Source organism: Ranitomeya variabilis, chromosome 2 (genome assembly GCF_051348905.1).
Source record: "Ranitomeya variabilis isolate aRanVar5 chromosome 2, aRanVar5.hap1, whole genome shotgun sequence".
NCBI classification, from domain to species: domain Eukaryota; kingdom Metazoa; phylum Chordata; class Amphibia; order Anura; family Dendrobatidae; genus Ranitomeya; species Ranitomeya variabilis.
The window spans coordinates 163418177-163435088 of record NC_135233.1 but is presented as its reverse complement, the minus strand read 5'-3'; the positions used below and the strand labels follow the sequence as shown (position 1 = coordinate 163435088).

Here is a 16912-nt window from a genome sequence, read left to right as displayed (position 1 = left end):
GAAAAATTCAGGCAAAGGAATTCTAGGTTCAGATATAGGAACATGAACAACAAAATCTTGTAAGTTTTGAACTTTCGTGGTGAGATTATTCAAACCTGCAGCTAAACTCTGAATATCCATTTTAAACAGGTGAACACAGAGCCATTCCAGGATTAGAAGGAGAGAGAGAGAGAAAGGCTGCAATATAGGCAGACTTGCAAGAGATTCAATTACAAGCACACTCAGAACTGAGAAAAAAAAAAAAAAAAATCTTCAGCAGACTTCTCTTTTCTCTCCTTTCTCTGTCAATTAATTTAACCCTTTTAGGCCGGTCAAACTGTTATGGTTCTCAATGGCAAGAGAACATAGCCCAGCAAACATACGAACTAGCTCTTGGAAGGATGGAAACTAAACTGACCATGAACTAAACCTGCCGCACAACTAACAGTAGCCGGGTAGCGTAGCCTGCGTTTTATCCCTAGACGCCCAGCGCCGGCCGGAGGACTAACTAATCCTGGCAGAGGAAAATATAGTCCTGGCTCACCTCTAGAGAAATTTCCCCGAAAGGCAGACAGAGGCCCCCACAAATATTGGCGGTGATTTTAGATGAAATGACAAACGTAGTATGAAAATAGGTTTAGCAAAATTGAGGTCCGCTTACTAGATAGCAGGAAGACAGAAAGGGCACTTTCATGGTCAGCTGAAAACCCTATCAAAATACCATCCTGAAATTACTTTAAGACTCTAGTATTAACTCATAACATCAGAGTGGCAATTTCAGATCACAAGAGCTTTCCAGACACAGAAACGAAACTACAGCTGTGAACTGGAACAAAATGCAAAAACAAACAAGGACTAAGTCCAACTTAGCTGGGAGTTGTCTAGCAGCAGGAACATGCACAGAAAGGCTTCTGATTACAATGTTGACCGGCATGGAAGTGACAGAGGAGCAAGGCTAAATAGCGACTCCCACATCCTGATGGAAACAGGTGAACAGAGAGGATGATGCACACCAGTTCAATTCCACCAGTGGCCACCGGGGGAGCCCAAAATCCAATTTCACAACAGTACTGACAGTTAAAAAGCATTGCAATGCTGGTGCATTGTAATGCTTTATAACAGCAATCAGAGAAATGAAGGTGAACGTTCCATAGAGGGACTAAGTAAAAAATAAAAATATTATATATATATATATATATATATATATATATATATATATATATATATATATATATATATATATATATACAGTGGGGCAAAAAAGTATTTAGTCAGTCAGCAATAGTGCAAGTTCCACCACTTAAAAAGATGAGAGGCGTCTGTAATTTACATCATAGGTAGACCTCAACTATGGGAGACAAACTGAGAAAAAAAATCCAGAAAATCACATTGTCTGTTTTTTTATCATTTTATTTGCATATTATGGTGGAAAATAAGTTTTTGGTCAGAAACAAACAATCAAGATTTCTGGCTCTCACAGACCTGTAACTTCTTCTTTAAGAGTCTCCTCTTTCCTCCACTCATTACCTGTAGTAATGGCACCTGTTTAAACTTTTTATCAGTATAAAAAGACACCTGTGCACACCCTCAAACAGTCTGACTCCAAACTCCGCTATGGTGAAGACCAAAGAGCTGTCAAAGGACACCAGAAACAAAATTGTAGCCCTGCACCAGGCTGGGAAGACTGAATCTGCAATAGCCAACCAGCTTGGAGTGAAGAAATCAACAGTGGGAGCAATAATTAGAAAATGGAAGACATACAAGACCACTGATAATCTCCCTCGATCTGGGGCTCCACGCAAAATCCCACCCCGTGGGGTCAGAATGATCACAAGAACGGTGAGCAAAAATCCCAGAACCATGCGGGGGGACCTAGTGAATGAACTGCAGAGAGCTGGGACCAATGTAACAAGGCCTACCATAAGTAACACACTACGCCACCATGGACTCAGATCCTGCAGTGCCAGACGTGTCCCACTGCTTAAGCCAGTACATGTCCGGGCCCGTCTGAAGTTTGCTAGAGAGCATTTGGATGATCCAGAGGAGTTTTAGGAGAATGTCCTATGGTCTGATGAAACCAAACTGGAACTGTTTGGTAGAAACACAACTTGTCGTGTTTGGAGGAAAAAGAATACTGAGTTGCATCCATCCAACACCATACCTGCTGTAAAGCATGGTGGTGGAAACATCATGCTTTGGGGCTGTTTCTCTGCAAAGGGGCCAGGACGACTGATCCGGGTACATGAAAGAATGAATGGGGCCATGTATCGTGAGATTTTGAGTGCAAACCTCCTTCCATCAGCAAGGGCATTGAAGATGAAACGTGGCTGGGTCTTTCAACATGACAATGATCCAAAGCACACCGCCAGGGCAACGAAGGAGTGGCTTCGTAAGAAGCATTTCAAGGTCCTGGAGTGGCCTAGCCAGCCTCCAGATCTCAACCCTATAGAAAACCTTTGGAGGGAGTTGAAAGTCCGTGTTGCCAAGCGAAAAGCCAAAAACATCACTGCTCTAGAGGAGATCTGCATGAAGGAATGGGCCAACATACCAACAACAGTGTGTGGCAACCTTGTGAAGACTTACAGGAAACGTTTGACCTCTGTCATTGCCAACAAAGGATATATTACAAAGTATTGAGATGAAATTTTGTTTCTGACCAAATACTTATTTTCCACCATAATATGCAAATAAAATGATAAAAAAACAGACAATGTGATTTTCTGGATTTTTTTTTCTCAGTTTGTCTCCCATAGTTGAGGTCTACCTATGATGTAAATTACAGACGCCTCTCATCTTTTTAAGTGGTGGAACTTGCACTATTGCTGACTGACTAAATACTTTTTTGCCCCACTGTATATATATACTAGATTGTGGCCCGATTCTAAAGCATCGGGTATTCTAGAATATGCATGTCCCCGTAGTATGTGATTCGCGGCAGACTGTGCCCGTTGCTGATTGGTCGAGGCAACCTTTATGACATCATCGTCGCCATGGCAACCATTATGACATCTACGTCGATACTGTGCCCGTCGCTGATTGGTCGAGGCCTGGCGGCCTTGACCAATCAGAGACGCGGGATTTCCATTATGACATCATCGTCGCCATGCTGTGCCCGTCGCTGATTGGTCGAGGCCTGGCGGCCTCGACCAATCAGAGACGCGGGATTTCCAGGACAGACAGACAGACAGACGGAAAAACCCTTAGACAATTATATATATATATATATATATATATATATATATAGTAGCGTTTCCCTAACTTCGGGTCTTGGGGGACACTCGCTTTGCACGGGAATAACGCATACAGGCACGATATCTCACACAAATTAAGTCCATTCCGGTTTATTAAAGCGTCATAAACCGCACCGTAAGCTAGGTTACACATCACCAGCTTACACATAGTCTGTTACTTTAACACGTGTGTTGTGTGTCACGCCTTATCTCTTCAGTCACCAGGTGACTGCACAGTTCAGCAACTGTCATATGTTAGCGCACAGTTCCTTACAGTTCATTGTTTGCATCAACGGAACATATTACCCACCGACAGTCTGTTCCAATGGCAGATACATCTCTGCCGTATATTACAGGTTTTTTTCCCATACCAGGGGTTACCTCTCAGGAGCTACGGCTCCACACACTGACTCCTGCCAGTGCTGGTTCACAGGGAAACTGCCTCACTGGGATCACCGTCCTTGGGATCAGGGCACCTCAATTAGTTCAGACCCACAGTAGGAACTGTAGCTTCCCCAACACATAAACCGTCTCAGGCTCTGTAGATGCAGCCTTTCCATGCGCTTCCAGGAAGTCCAATCACAGGCACCTCCAACACACAGGCCATCAGTCCATGATCTTTCCAGGTGCTTGCAGGACTCCAGTCCATCCCAGGACAATCCAACACCCTCGAGCATTCAGTTCATAGCCTCAGCAGTGCTTCCAGGACTCCAGCCCAATCCAGGACAATCCAACACACAGGACTCACTCTCTTCAGTGCTTCCAGGACATCTCCACTGCCAGGAGACTCCAACACTGACCGTCCACTAGGTCCATGGTCTCAGGTGCTTCTAGGAAGACTCCACTAACAGGAGCTTCCAACACCGACCGTCCAGGACCTTGCACATGGACCACACATGTAAACATAAAAAATTGGGGATAAAGTAACATTTTTGAGAAAAAAAGTTAAATATATTAATTGCATTAAAGGGAACCTGTCACCTCGTTTTGCCGCTATACGATGTGGCCACTGCCTTTCGGGGCTCATCTACAGCTATAATGCTGTACCACCCCTGGGTGAGTATAATAAAACTTGTTTTTCTTCTCTCAGGTCGGACCAGGGGCTTATCTGCAGCATTACAGAATACTGCAGATAAGCCCCAAAAGGCAGTGGCCACATTTTATAGCGGCAAAACGAGGTGACTGGTTCCCTTTAATTCCTGTGAAGCACCTGAAGAGTCAATAAACTTCTTGGATGTGGTTTTGAACAAATTGAGGGTTGCAGTTTTCTAGAATGGTGTCACTTTTGAATATTTTTTGTCATTTTCACGTCCCTCAAAGTCACTTCAAATGCAATGTGGTCCTTAACCCCTTAGTGACTGGGCCAAATTTTTTAAATCTGACCAGTGTCACTTTATGTGGTAATAACTCTAGAACGCTTCAACGAATCCCAGTAATTTTGAGATACCGTATATACTCGAGTATAAGCCGACCCGAGTATAAGCCATGGTACCTGCCACGGAAAACTGGGTAAGCTTATTGACTCGAGTATAAGCCAGGTATGCACTGTCCCCTCATCCCTGTCCTGCTATATGTGGCTCCCCCCCGTCGCTGGTATGTGGCTCCCCTGTCCTGGTATGTGTGGCTCACCGTCCTGTCCTGCTATGTGTGGCTCCCGCCCATTCTGTCCTGGTATGTGTGGCTCCCCCTGTTGTATGCATGGCTCCCCCGGTGCTGCATGGCTTACCCTCCGTCACATCGTTGTATGCATGGCTCACTACCCCCCGTCCTACTCACCCTGCCTTGTGCCGTCGCTGCATCACCGTTGACCCAGCCTGGCAGCTCTCCTGTGCTGAACAGTCACGTGGAACCGCTCAATAAGGTAATGAATATGCGCTCCACACATATGGGAGTGGAGAAGCGTGCATCACTACCTTAATGAGAGGAACCACGTGACCGCTCAGAACAGAAACAGCCGACTGCGCCGGGACTGAGATGCAGCAACGGCCCCAGGAGGGTATGATGTCTTCTGTTAGCCGGCTCCTGCCACTGCTCCCCTTCTCCCGCCGGCTTTTTGGACAATGGACTTAATTGTCCAATGTACAATGGCGTTTTCAGCACAAAAAAATGTGCACAAGGACTCCATCGATCAACGATAACTATCCCTATATGTCCCTATAATATTCTTATATACTCATAAAAATAATATTAAACGTATCACTCCTTCAATAGGTTATGTGATTTATATATAGTATCTTATAAACACTAAACTCTTCTGACAGGTCTTAGATATACAAATGCAATACTACTTTGAGACTGTCAGATATCCCCGAATACATAATCATACAGAAAGACAGTCCATTGCTGAACAGGACCACCCCACTGGTCTCCTAAACGCGAGGATTTAAATTAATGAAATACAATTTTCCCATAAATATTTTTCAAATGTAATTGTTCTCCTCTATAACAAACTGCAGATCAGAGATCACATGAAATCTCACAAAAAATAAAGGGCAAGATGATTCTCTCCAGGTTTCTACTTGCCCATTTAGCTTCTACACAAAAAAGCATGCAACAAAAATTATTATATATCTGAAAATCCTTCTGGAAGTATAAAGCTAGCCATACATTACATGTTTTATCAGGCTGCTTTGCAAATTACTTATTGATTTGTGTAAAGCAGGACGGCTCAATCTCTTTTCTGGTGCCTTGCGAGGCAAAATATATCAAAACATTTTTTTTTTTAAATATCATCACTCTATCTTACAATTTGTCTCCTGAACCCAGTGGAACATTAATATTAGCCCCAAATGAGCTGGTTATAATGCTTAATCAGAGATCGGCAAAAGCCCAGAGAACCCTTTACAACATACAGTATAAGCACTTCTATCAGAGCAGCTTCCCCAGCTGCACCTTACTACCTGGGTGGGTGGCAACGTCAGAAGTACTGGGCTCAAGAATAACTCTCTGACAATTGGCAGCTACGCCTGTGTGTTGTTCTGTGACCTGAGCGTGGCTTCTAGGAATTAAATCATAACACAATTCATTTTAGCCTGTCCCAATGTGCACGTGTTGTTTGACATGAACGACTTTCCAATTATGCTCAAAACTGCACCTGACAATAATTGTAACAATTAAACACAGCTGATTGACCTTGGCAAGAAACTGGCAATTGCTTGGTATTTATCACATTAGTTTGTGTCGCAAAATGGTGCCAACAGCAGAGGTGCAAGTAAAAATCATAAGGTCTCATAACAGAAGTCATTTCTTACCCTTCTCTTCTCACAAAAAATGGAGGATTAAGCACATGGCATGGCACACAGGCAAAGTCATGGGGGCACATAGCCAACTTTTAAAGACAGAGAGAAGGACATGTATTGCAGCAATTCCAAAATAATTTGGCCCTATTCAGCCTTTCAGAGTTCTCACCCACTGAGAAACCCCATTATGGTCTCCATAACGTATGATGCCAACAAAAAAATGACCACCACAGTGAATTCTTCCACAGGCACAGTGTGATGCCTCTATAGTGCCCAAACACAGTGATGTCCCTACACTTCTCCCACACAAATCATGAGGCCTCCAGTGACCTCAATACAGAAATATGGGCCCCACAGTCCCAAAACACAGTATAATAGCCCACCACATAGCCATTCACACTGTATAAAGGACCCCACACAGCCCTCCACAGAGTATAATGGTCCACCATAGCCCTCCACAGAGTATAATGATTTTTCAAAGTCCTCCACACAATATAATGGCTACCACACAGTTCCTCACACAGTATACAGTATAATGGCCCCCACACAGCACCGTCCCACACCCAGTTTTTTTCCCCCCCACATAACACCACACAAGTAGTCCTTGATAAAAAAAAAAAAGTCCTCACCTCTCAAGGTGTGCTCTTAAGCTTGGCACAGCGGGCACAAGGTAGTGGTATCATCAAGCCCGTTACACTAAGATATCAGAGCTTATACGCCAAGAGTTAATGATGGAACAATGAGCTAACATTTCCCTGCTTCATCATTGCTTTCATCTGTACCTGGATACAGGATGCAAATACCTCTAAGGCTACTTTCACACTAGCGTTAACTGCAATACGTCGCAAATGCGTCGTTTTGCCGAAAAAACGTATCCTGCAAAAGTGCTTGCAGGATGCGTTTTTTTATGCATTGACTAACATTAGCGACGCATTTGCGACGCATTGACACATATCGCAACCGTCGTACGACGGTTGCGCTGTTTTGTGGCGGACCGTCGGGAGCAAAAAACGTTACATGTAACGTTTTTTGCTCCCGACGGTCCGCTTTTTCCGACTGCGCATGCGCGACCGGAACTCCGCCCTCACCTCCACGCACTTCCCCGCACCTCACAATGGGGCAGCGGATGCGCTGGAAAAATGCATCCGCTGCCCCCGTTGTGCGGCGGAGAAAACGCTAGCGTCAGGGACCTCGGCCCGACGCACTGCGACGGACCGAGCCCGACACTAGTGTGAAAGAAGCCTTATAATTAAATGCCAGGTTTGTGCGTGAGGTGGAGGCACGGTGAAGGTATTGGCACAATGCCCCCCAAATCAGGGGACCCCATAGCAGCTATTAATTAACAGTAGTCCATTGGTCAATGCTCAGCAGAAAATGGTCTAAATAAGCATTTTCAGTCATCAAAAAAACTATAATGTATTGCCATCTTAGCTGCACATTATTACTTTCACATGATGAGATGACTGAACACTGGACACACATTTGCATTGGCTGAAAAAAATGGAAACATTGCAGCATGTTAAAAAATATTCATAATATAAATATAGTAAGTTATGTGCTAGACTAAGTGCTTCTTTTGTCCTGTTTGGCATGTGACCATAGTAGTGTGTCAAGAGGGCAGAATGTCACACTACTCGGGTCACGTGCCAATATATGAAACGTTCCAATATCAAGCAGAAGACTGGGAGCCTAGCTGCTGGGGCATGAAACATAAGTATATTTTATAAATTACTATTTACAGCTAATTTAAGATTTATTTATTTTTTGCATTTATATCAATATACAATTTCTGTCAAATTACAGAAAATTAGCTCAGTGAAAATTGTGTCCTAAAAGGAAATACTGTATGCAATTAGATACAGCGTTCCTTCCTGCTTTGCCAGGCATTGTTCCATTAGTCATCACAATATATGGAAATAAACAGGAAGAAACATACCTGTAGAATAACAACGTTGTCACCCTCAAAGGTGACAAATACATCAGAGTCACATTTTAAGCCAGGAATTCGGTTCTCCATCATATAACCCTGCAAGAACATGATAAAACATTAGTTTAATTTTTGTTTTTCATAAATTAGCAATCTAAAAAAATATTGTTTCATAAATGAACAATCCGTGTTAAAGGGAACCTGTCACCCTGTTTTTTCTGTATGAGATAAAAATACTGTTAAATAGGGCCTGAGCTGTGCGTTACAATAGTGTATTTTGTGGACCCCGATTCCCCACCTATGCTGCCAAAATACATTACCAAAGTAGCCGTTTTCGCCTGTCAATCAGGCTGGTCTGGTCAGATGGGCGTGGTGTCTTCCCCCAGATCTTGCTTATTTTTCCGTTGGTGGCGTAGTGGTTTGCGCATGCCCAAGTCCAGAATCCACTGCACAGGGGAGGGAAAAGAGCGCGATCTGCGCTATTCCCCTGATGATCGGTGGGGGCGGCCATCTTCCTGTGGCCGCGCGTGCACAGATGGAGCGCTCTGCTGCCCGGGGCTTCAGGAAAATGGCCGCGGGATACCGCGCGTGCGCAGATGGAGATCGCGGCGGCCATTTTCCTGAAGCAGAGTTCGCATCTCTGCTTCAGGAAAATGGCCGCCGCGATCTCCATCTGCGCACGCGCGGCATCCCGCGGCCATTTTCCTGAAGCCCCGGGCAGCAGAGCGCTCCATCTGCGCACGCGCGGCCACAGGAAGATGGCCGCCCCCACCGATCGCCAGGGGAATAGCGCAGATCGTGCTCTTTTCCCTCCCCTGTGCAGTGGATTCTGGACTTGGGCATGCGCAAACCACTACGCCACCAACGGAAAAATAAGCAAGATCTGGGGGAAGACACCACGCCCATCTGACCAGACCAGCCTGATTGACAGGCGAAAACGGCTACTTTGGTAACGTATTTCGGCAGCATAGGTGGGGAATCGGGGTCCACAAAATACACTATTGTAATGCACAGCTCAGGCCCTATTTAACAGTATTTTTATCTCATACGGAAAAAACGGGGTGACAGGTTCCCTTTAAACAAAATTAGTATTTTAAAGTTAACCTGACACCAAATTCATGATACCCGAACCATGAGCAGCAATAATCAGACAATGTCTGCATTACATACAGCCATGTACATTTTACTCTAAAACGCCGCTGTGTTTTCGAGAGAACATACTTTGATGAGCTGGCCTTGGTACATGGATCTGAAGTTACTATTCCTATAGGCCAGTCTGGAGGGCTTCTACCCTACCTTGCTCAACCAGACTGACAGATGACCACTCCCTGCACACACATAAGGGGCATCTGTCAGCCATGGGAGCTGGGTTGGGAGAAGCTGCTGTTGGGAACGAGCCTGTTGGGCTACTCATCCAAGACACAATCTACACATAAAATCGCCAGTTGGGACTTCCAGCCGCTTTCCCCCGAATCCTATAAGGCACCGCGGCAGTGTCACTTGCGAAGGCGCAATTCAGTTGACATACACGTCTACGCTATTCCCACGCAGGCGCAGTAACAGCCGCGTCGTTACTACGCATGCGTGGGAATAGCGGTGACATGTCACTTGCACAGGCAAAGTTTATGGCAGCAAGGCCATGAACTGCGCCTGCGCAAGTGACATTCACGTCACCTCTATTCCCGCGCATGCCAAGTAACAGCCACAACTGTGCGCTCTACCCGCGCATGCGCGGTAATGATGCGGCTGTTACTGCGTCTGCGTGGGGAATAGCGGTGACGTTTATGTTTTACTTGTGCAGCCGCAGTAACAGCCTTACGGCCACGAACTGTGCCTGTGCAAGTGACATACACGTCACGGCTATTCCCAGTAACAGCCATAACTGCGCATGCTTACTTACTACGATTTTTAAGCATACACAGATGTTAATTTCACTGCACTCCCAATGCGATAGCATCAGGTCTATTTCTAGTATCAAATAATCAGCTGATTTTCATGTGTGCAGAGTCGACAAGGAAGGATATTTACCATTAACAAGAAACCTAAAAGAAATGCATATACTTCATACATTAACAGGCAATTTCAGAATATGCACCAATAAGATCTTTTCCAGACATAACTCACAGTTTTCTTCTATTGAAAGATCATAAAAAACATAGCAGTGAATAAATTCAGAGCTTTAGCCCAGCACAGATGTTTTGAAACAATTTTTTATTAGTTAAAATAAACCACAAAAACAGAAAATGAACACGAAGTGCAGAAAGAGGTGAGGTGTAAGCAGCTGTGTGCATGGTGATGTGTAGTGGAAAATCTGAGGATAAGCAGCGAGGTCACGTGACTGTGGCAGATTTTGGCATTTCAAGCACACAATAAAATACAATATGTAAACAGAAAGGGACGGGATAAAGTGAAGCAATTTGCACTGTGTCAATTCCAGGAGAAATCATATTTAGAGGACCATAGCTTTGAATCAGCGATATTCTCTAGATCAGTTTCAGTCAATTATGAATTTGACCCATTGAAAACCATATAGCAACCAACATTTCCCATCTATTTAAAAACAATAAAACAAAAAAATCTGGTACTGATGTGCTTAAGCTGCACCCAGCATTACATAGGACTATTTTCAGATGAATATGCTCATTCATGGGCCTGGCAGGTCGGCATCTTGGCCAAGTGCATGTGGCATACGGACAGACAGCAAAACCTCGTCCACAAAATTGACGGGAATGCTGTAAAATTATGTCTCTAACAGATCATTGGAAAAAACTGTGAGACTGGTAAAAATGAAAAAGAGTCTAATTTTCCTGAAAAAAATTGCACTGGTGATTTGACTGACTGTTACAAGGTGGGAAAAATGTAATTAAAAATTGTCAGGGGAAGCAACTCCACTGCCTCCAATCATCATGACAATTACGCAGTAGACTACCGAGCGATGAACAAGACCGCAACCGCTTCCAAGTGATTGCAGGGTGCCGATGGGCTGTCATGCCAGTCAGGGGTTTGCAGAAGACCCCCGTACCCATCATTCTAAATCTCCTATGAACGCCTGAAGTACTGCTATGTGTAGCACAGGCGATTGGATGATCGCAGCTTCAAGTTTCCTAAGGGGACTAAAAGGCAGCAAAAAGTTAAAAAAAAAAAGATAAAAAAAATGTTACAAAAAAAAAGACCAACTCCTCTATTTTGCACTTATATTGGCTCTAGCATGACAGTTGAGGTTGCCACACTAATCAATAGTAATAAATGGTACCTTGTTTATCCTCGGCTGACACTATTTCACCCAACATACAGCTCTGGCAAAAATTAAGAGACCACTGCAAAATTGTAAGTTTCTCTGATTTTTCTCTTTACAGGTATATTTTTTTGAGTAAAATGTACATTGTTGTTTTATTCTACAAACTACTGACAACATGTCTCTGAAATTTAAAGCTAAAAATATTGTATTTACTTGCAGCAAATGAGAAATTGACAAAATAATAAAAAAGAAACAGTGCTTTCAGACCTCAAATAATGCAAAGAAAACAAGTTCGTATTCATGTAGAAACAACAATTCTCATGTTTTAACTCAGAAAGAGTTCAGAAATCAATATATGGTGAAATAACCATGATTTTTAATCACAGCTTTTATGCATCTTGGCATGCTTTCCACCAGTCTTTCACACTGCTTTTGGGTAACCTTATGCCACTCCTGGCTCAAAAATTTCAGCAGTTCTTCTTTGTTTGGTGGCTTGTAACTCTCCATCTTCCTCTTACATTCCAGAGGTTTTCAATGGGGTTCAGGTCTGGAGATTGGGCTGGCTATGAAGGTCTTGATGTGGTGCCCCTTCATTCACACATTGATTGACCTAGCTGTGTGGAATGGCGCATTGTCCAGCTGGAAAAAAACAGTCCTCAGAGTTGGGAAACATTGCCTGAGCAGAAGGAAGCAAGTGTTTTTTCAAGGATAACCTTGTATATGGCTTGATTCATACATCCTTCGCAAAGATTAACCTGCCCAATTCCAGCCTTGCTGAAGCATCCCCAGATCATCACCGATCCGCCACCAAATTTCACAGTGGGTGCAAGACACTGTAGCTTCTACGAATCTCCAGGTCTCCGTCTAACTATTAGAAGACCAGGTGTTATGCAAAGCTGAAAATTACACTCATCAGAGATTACCTTACTCCAGTCCTCTATGGTCCAATCCTTATGGTTTTTGGCAAACTTCAGCCTGGCTCTCCTTTGCTTCTCATTGATGAAATGCTTTTTTCTAGCTTTACATGACTTGAGTCCTGCCTCTAGGAGCCTGTTACAAACTGTTCTTGCCATGCACTTCATTCCAACTGCCATTCCTTTTGTAGGTCACTTGATGTCATCCTGCGGTTGCTGAGTGACATTCGAATAAGATGATGGTCAGCCCGATCAGTGGAGTCGTTTTCACCCTCTTCCGGTCTGTTGTTGTGAATTCTGCTCTTGGGCTCCCTCCGGTGGTTATAAGTGGTAGCGCTGCTGTCTTTGGATCGCAGCATTCATCAGGTGTGTCCACTGATGGCAATTCGGACTGGGCTATTTAGTCTTGCTTGACCCTTTAGTCAGTGCCAGTTGTCCATTGTTCCTGGAGGATTCACATCTTTGCCTGGTCTCTCCTTCTTCCTGTTCTTTTCAACAAAGATAAGTTCTGGCTTTGTTATTTGCAGTCCACATGCTGTGGGCCTTATAGTTCATTTAATTTCCATGTTTTGTCTTGTCCAGCTTGGTCTGTATAAGGATTTGTTCAGCCAAGCTGGTATCTCTGGAGATGCAGATATACCCTCCATATCTTTAGTTAGATGTGGAGATTTTGTATTTTCTGTGGTGGATATTTTCTAGTGTTTTAATACTGACCGCATAGTACTCTGTCCTATCCTTTCTATTTAGCTAGAGCGGCCTCCTTTGCTAAATCCTGATTTCAGTCTGCGCATGTTATTTCCCTCTCCTCTCACAGTCAATATTTGTGGGGGGCTGTCTATCCTTTGGGGATTTTCTATGAGGCAAGATAGTTTTCCCTTTTCTATCTTTAGGGGTATTTAGTCCTCCGGCTGTGACGAGGTGTCTAGGGAGTGTTAGGTACATCCCACGGCTACTTCTAGTTGCGGTGTTAAGTTCAGGGTCTGCGGCCAGTACAGGTACCACCTTCTCCAGAGTACGTCTCATGCTGCTCCTAGGCCATCAGATCATAACAGTCTGTAGCTTTGTTGTTGTCCCCAATGTCTGCTGCTTGACCTTGTTGTAACTGACTGCCATATTGAAAATTTTAAGGATGGAGGCAACATGACGCTCACTGTATCCCTCTGCTAGTAAAGCCAGAACTGAGCCCTTCTTTTCCTCACTCAAGACTTTTCTTTCAACTCCTTTGACATGGTTAAAAGTTCTTTTTTCATTCAAATTAATTTTGGGCTATTCCTAGCACTTGTTTGGCCATCCAGCTTGTCCTATTGCAAGAGGATTGTGAAGATTACATCAGTGTTTTTTATATTTTCCCTTGTTACATAAGATTTGGTTCAGGTGATCACTTAATCAGAAGCACATTAAACAGAATGAGGTGTACTCCGATTGGAATTCAACTCACACTGGAATGGAATGGCTGTCAGACATGTAGAGATGGTGATTTTTAGAAAACTCTGCAGTGGTCTCTTAATTTTTGCCAGAGCTGTATATACTTATATTATACAATGCTCAAAAAAATAAAGGGAACACTAAAATACCACATCCTAGATATCTCTGAATGAAATATTCCAGTTGCAAATTTGTATTCATTGCATAGTGGAATGTGATCAGAACAATAAAACATAATTATCAATGTAAATCAAAATGAATATCCCATGTAGATCTGGATTCGGAATGATACTCAAAATCAAAGTGGAAAATCAAATTACAGGCTGATGCAACTTCAGTGGAAATGCCTCATGATAAGGAAAAGATGCTCAGTATCGTGTGTGGCCTCCACGTGCCTGTATGACCTCCCTACTGTACAACGCCTGGGCGTGCTCCTGATGAGGCGGTGGATGGTCTCCTGAGGAATTTCCTCCCAGACCTGGACTAAAGCATCCACCAACTCCTGGACAGTCTGTGGTGCAACGTGACGTTGGTGGATGAAGCGAGATGTCCCAAATGCGCTCAATTGGATTCAGGACTGGGGAACGGGTGGGCCAATCCATAGCTTCAATGCCTTCATCTTGCAGGAACTGCTGACACACTCCAGCCACATAAGGTCTAGCATTGTCCTGCATTAGGAGGAACCCAGGGCCAACCGCACCAGCATATGGTCTCACAAGGGGTCTGAAGATCTCATCTTGGTACCTAATGGCAGTCAGGCTCCCTCTGGCGATCACATGGAGGGCTGTGAAAGAAATGCCACCCTACACCATTACTGACCCACTGCCAAACCAGTCATGCTGAAGGATGTTGCAGGCAGCAGATCGCTCTCCACGGCATCTCCAGACTCTGTCACGTCTGTCACATGTGGTCAGTGTGAACCTGCTTTCATCTGTGAAGAGCACAGGGCGCCAGTGGCGAATGTGCCAATCTATGTGTTCAGTAGCAAATGTCAAGCATCCTGCACGGTGTTGGACTGTGAGCACAACCCCCATCTGTGGACGTCGGGCACTCAGACCATCCTCATGGAGTCGGTTTCTAACTGTTTGACACATGCACATTTGTAGCCTGATGAAGGTCATTTTGCAGGGCTCTGGCAGTGCTCACTCCTGTTCCTTCTTGCACAAAGGCAGAGGTAACAGTCCTGATGCTGAGTTGTTGCCCTCCTACGGCCCCCTCCACATCTCCTGGTGTACTGGCCTGTCTCCTGGTAGGGCCTCCTGCCTCTGGACACTACGCTGACAGACACAGCAAACCTTCTTGCCACAGCTCGCATGGATGTGCCACCCTGGATGAGCTGAACTACCTGAGCCACTTGTGTGGGTTATAGAGGCCGTCTCATGCTACCACGAGTGTGAAAGCACAACCAACATTCAAAAGTGACCAAAACATCAGCCAGAAAGCATTGGTACTGAGATGTGGTCTGAGGTCCCCACCTGCAGAACCACTCCTTTATGGTGTGGGTGTCTTGATAATCGCCAATAATTTCCATCTGATGTCTATTTCATTTGCAAAACAGCATGTGAAATTGATTGTCAATCAGTGTTGCTTCCTAAGTGGACAGTTTGATTTCACAGAAGTTTTATTTACTTGAAGTTACATTCTGTTGTTTAAGTGTTCCCTTTATTTTTTTTAAGCAGTGTATATACAGGTGCTTCTCACAAAATTATAATATCAAAAAGTGAATATATTTCCTTTCTTCTATACAAAAAGTGAAACTCATTATGTAGAGCAGGGGTGTCAAACTGCATTCCTCAAGGGATGCAAACAGGTCATGTTTTCAGGATTTCCCTGTATTGCACAGGTGATCATTTAATCACCTGCACAGAATGATTCCAGCACCTTGTGCAATGAGAAGGAAATCTTAAAAACACGCATGGTTTGAGGCCCTCGAGGAATGCAGTTTGACACCCCTGATGTAGAGTCATTACAAACAGAGTGATCTATTTCAAGTGTTTATTTCTGTTAATGTTGAGGATTATGATTTAAAGCCAATGAAAAGCCAAAAGTCATTATCTCAGTATATTAGAATACCTTATAACATCAACTTGAAAAATGATTTTGAAATCCAAAATGGTGGCCTACTGAAATGTATGTTCAGTAAATGCACTCAATACTTGGTTGGGGCTCCTTTTGCATCAGTTACTGCCTCAATGCGGCGTGGCATGGAGGAGATCAGCCTGTGGCACTGCTGAGGTGTTATGGAAGCTTAGATAGCAGCTTTGATAGCAGCCTTCAGCTCGTCTGCATTGTGGGATCTGGAGACTCATCTTCCTCTTGACAATACCCCATAGATTCTCTATGGTGGTAAGGTCAGGCGAGTTTGCTGGACTATCAAGTGCAGTGACACTCATGTTTTTAAAGCACAAATTGGTACATTTGGCAGAGTGGACAGGTGCCAAGTTCTGATGGAGAATTAAATTTCCATTTCCAAAAAGCTTGTCAGCAGAGGGAAGCATGAAGTGCTCTAAAATTTCCTGGTAGACGGCTGTGTTGACTTTGGTCTTGATATAACACAGTGGACCTATGTCAGCAGATGACATGGCTCCACAAACCATCGCTGATTGTGGAAAGTTCACACTAGATCTTAAGCAGCTTGGATTGTGTGCCTCTCCACTCTTCTTACAGACTCTGGGACATTGATTTCCAAATGAAATGCAAAATTTACTTTCTTCTGAAAACAACACCTTGGACCACTGAGCAACAGTCCAGTTCTTTTTCTCCTTGGACCAGGTAAGAAGCTTCTGGCGCTGTCTATTGGTCATGAGTGGCTTGACACGAGGAATGCGACACTTGTAGCCCATGTCCTGGATGCATCTGTGTGGTGGCTCTTGAAACAATAACTCCAGCAGCAGTCTACTCCTTGTAAATATCCCTTACATTTTTGAATGGCCTTTTCTTAATAATCCTTTCAAGGCTGC

At 44.0% G+C, this 16912-nt stretch overlaps 1 protein-coding gene across 2 annotated transcripts in view; it reads right to left on the bottom strand.

Annotated features, from left to right (window-relative positions):
• Positions 1–16912, bottom strand: part of ACOXL (acyl-CoA oxidase like) — an 804481-nt gene that overhangs the window by 239386 nt on the left and 548183 nt on the right. For both annotated transcript variants that reach the window (XM_077283134.1, XM_077283133.1), the window contains exon 13: positions 8385–8474. In XM_077283134.1, the coding sequence (XP_077139249.1) occupies positions 8385–8474 (90 nt within the window). The remainder of the gene's footprint in view (positions 1–8384; positions 8475–16912) is intronic.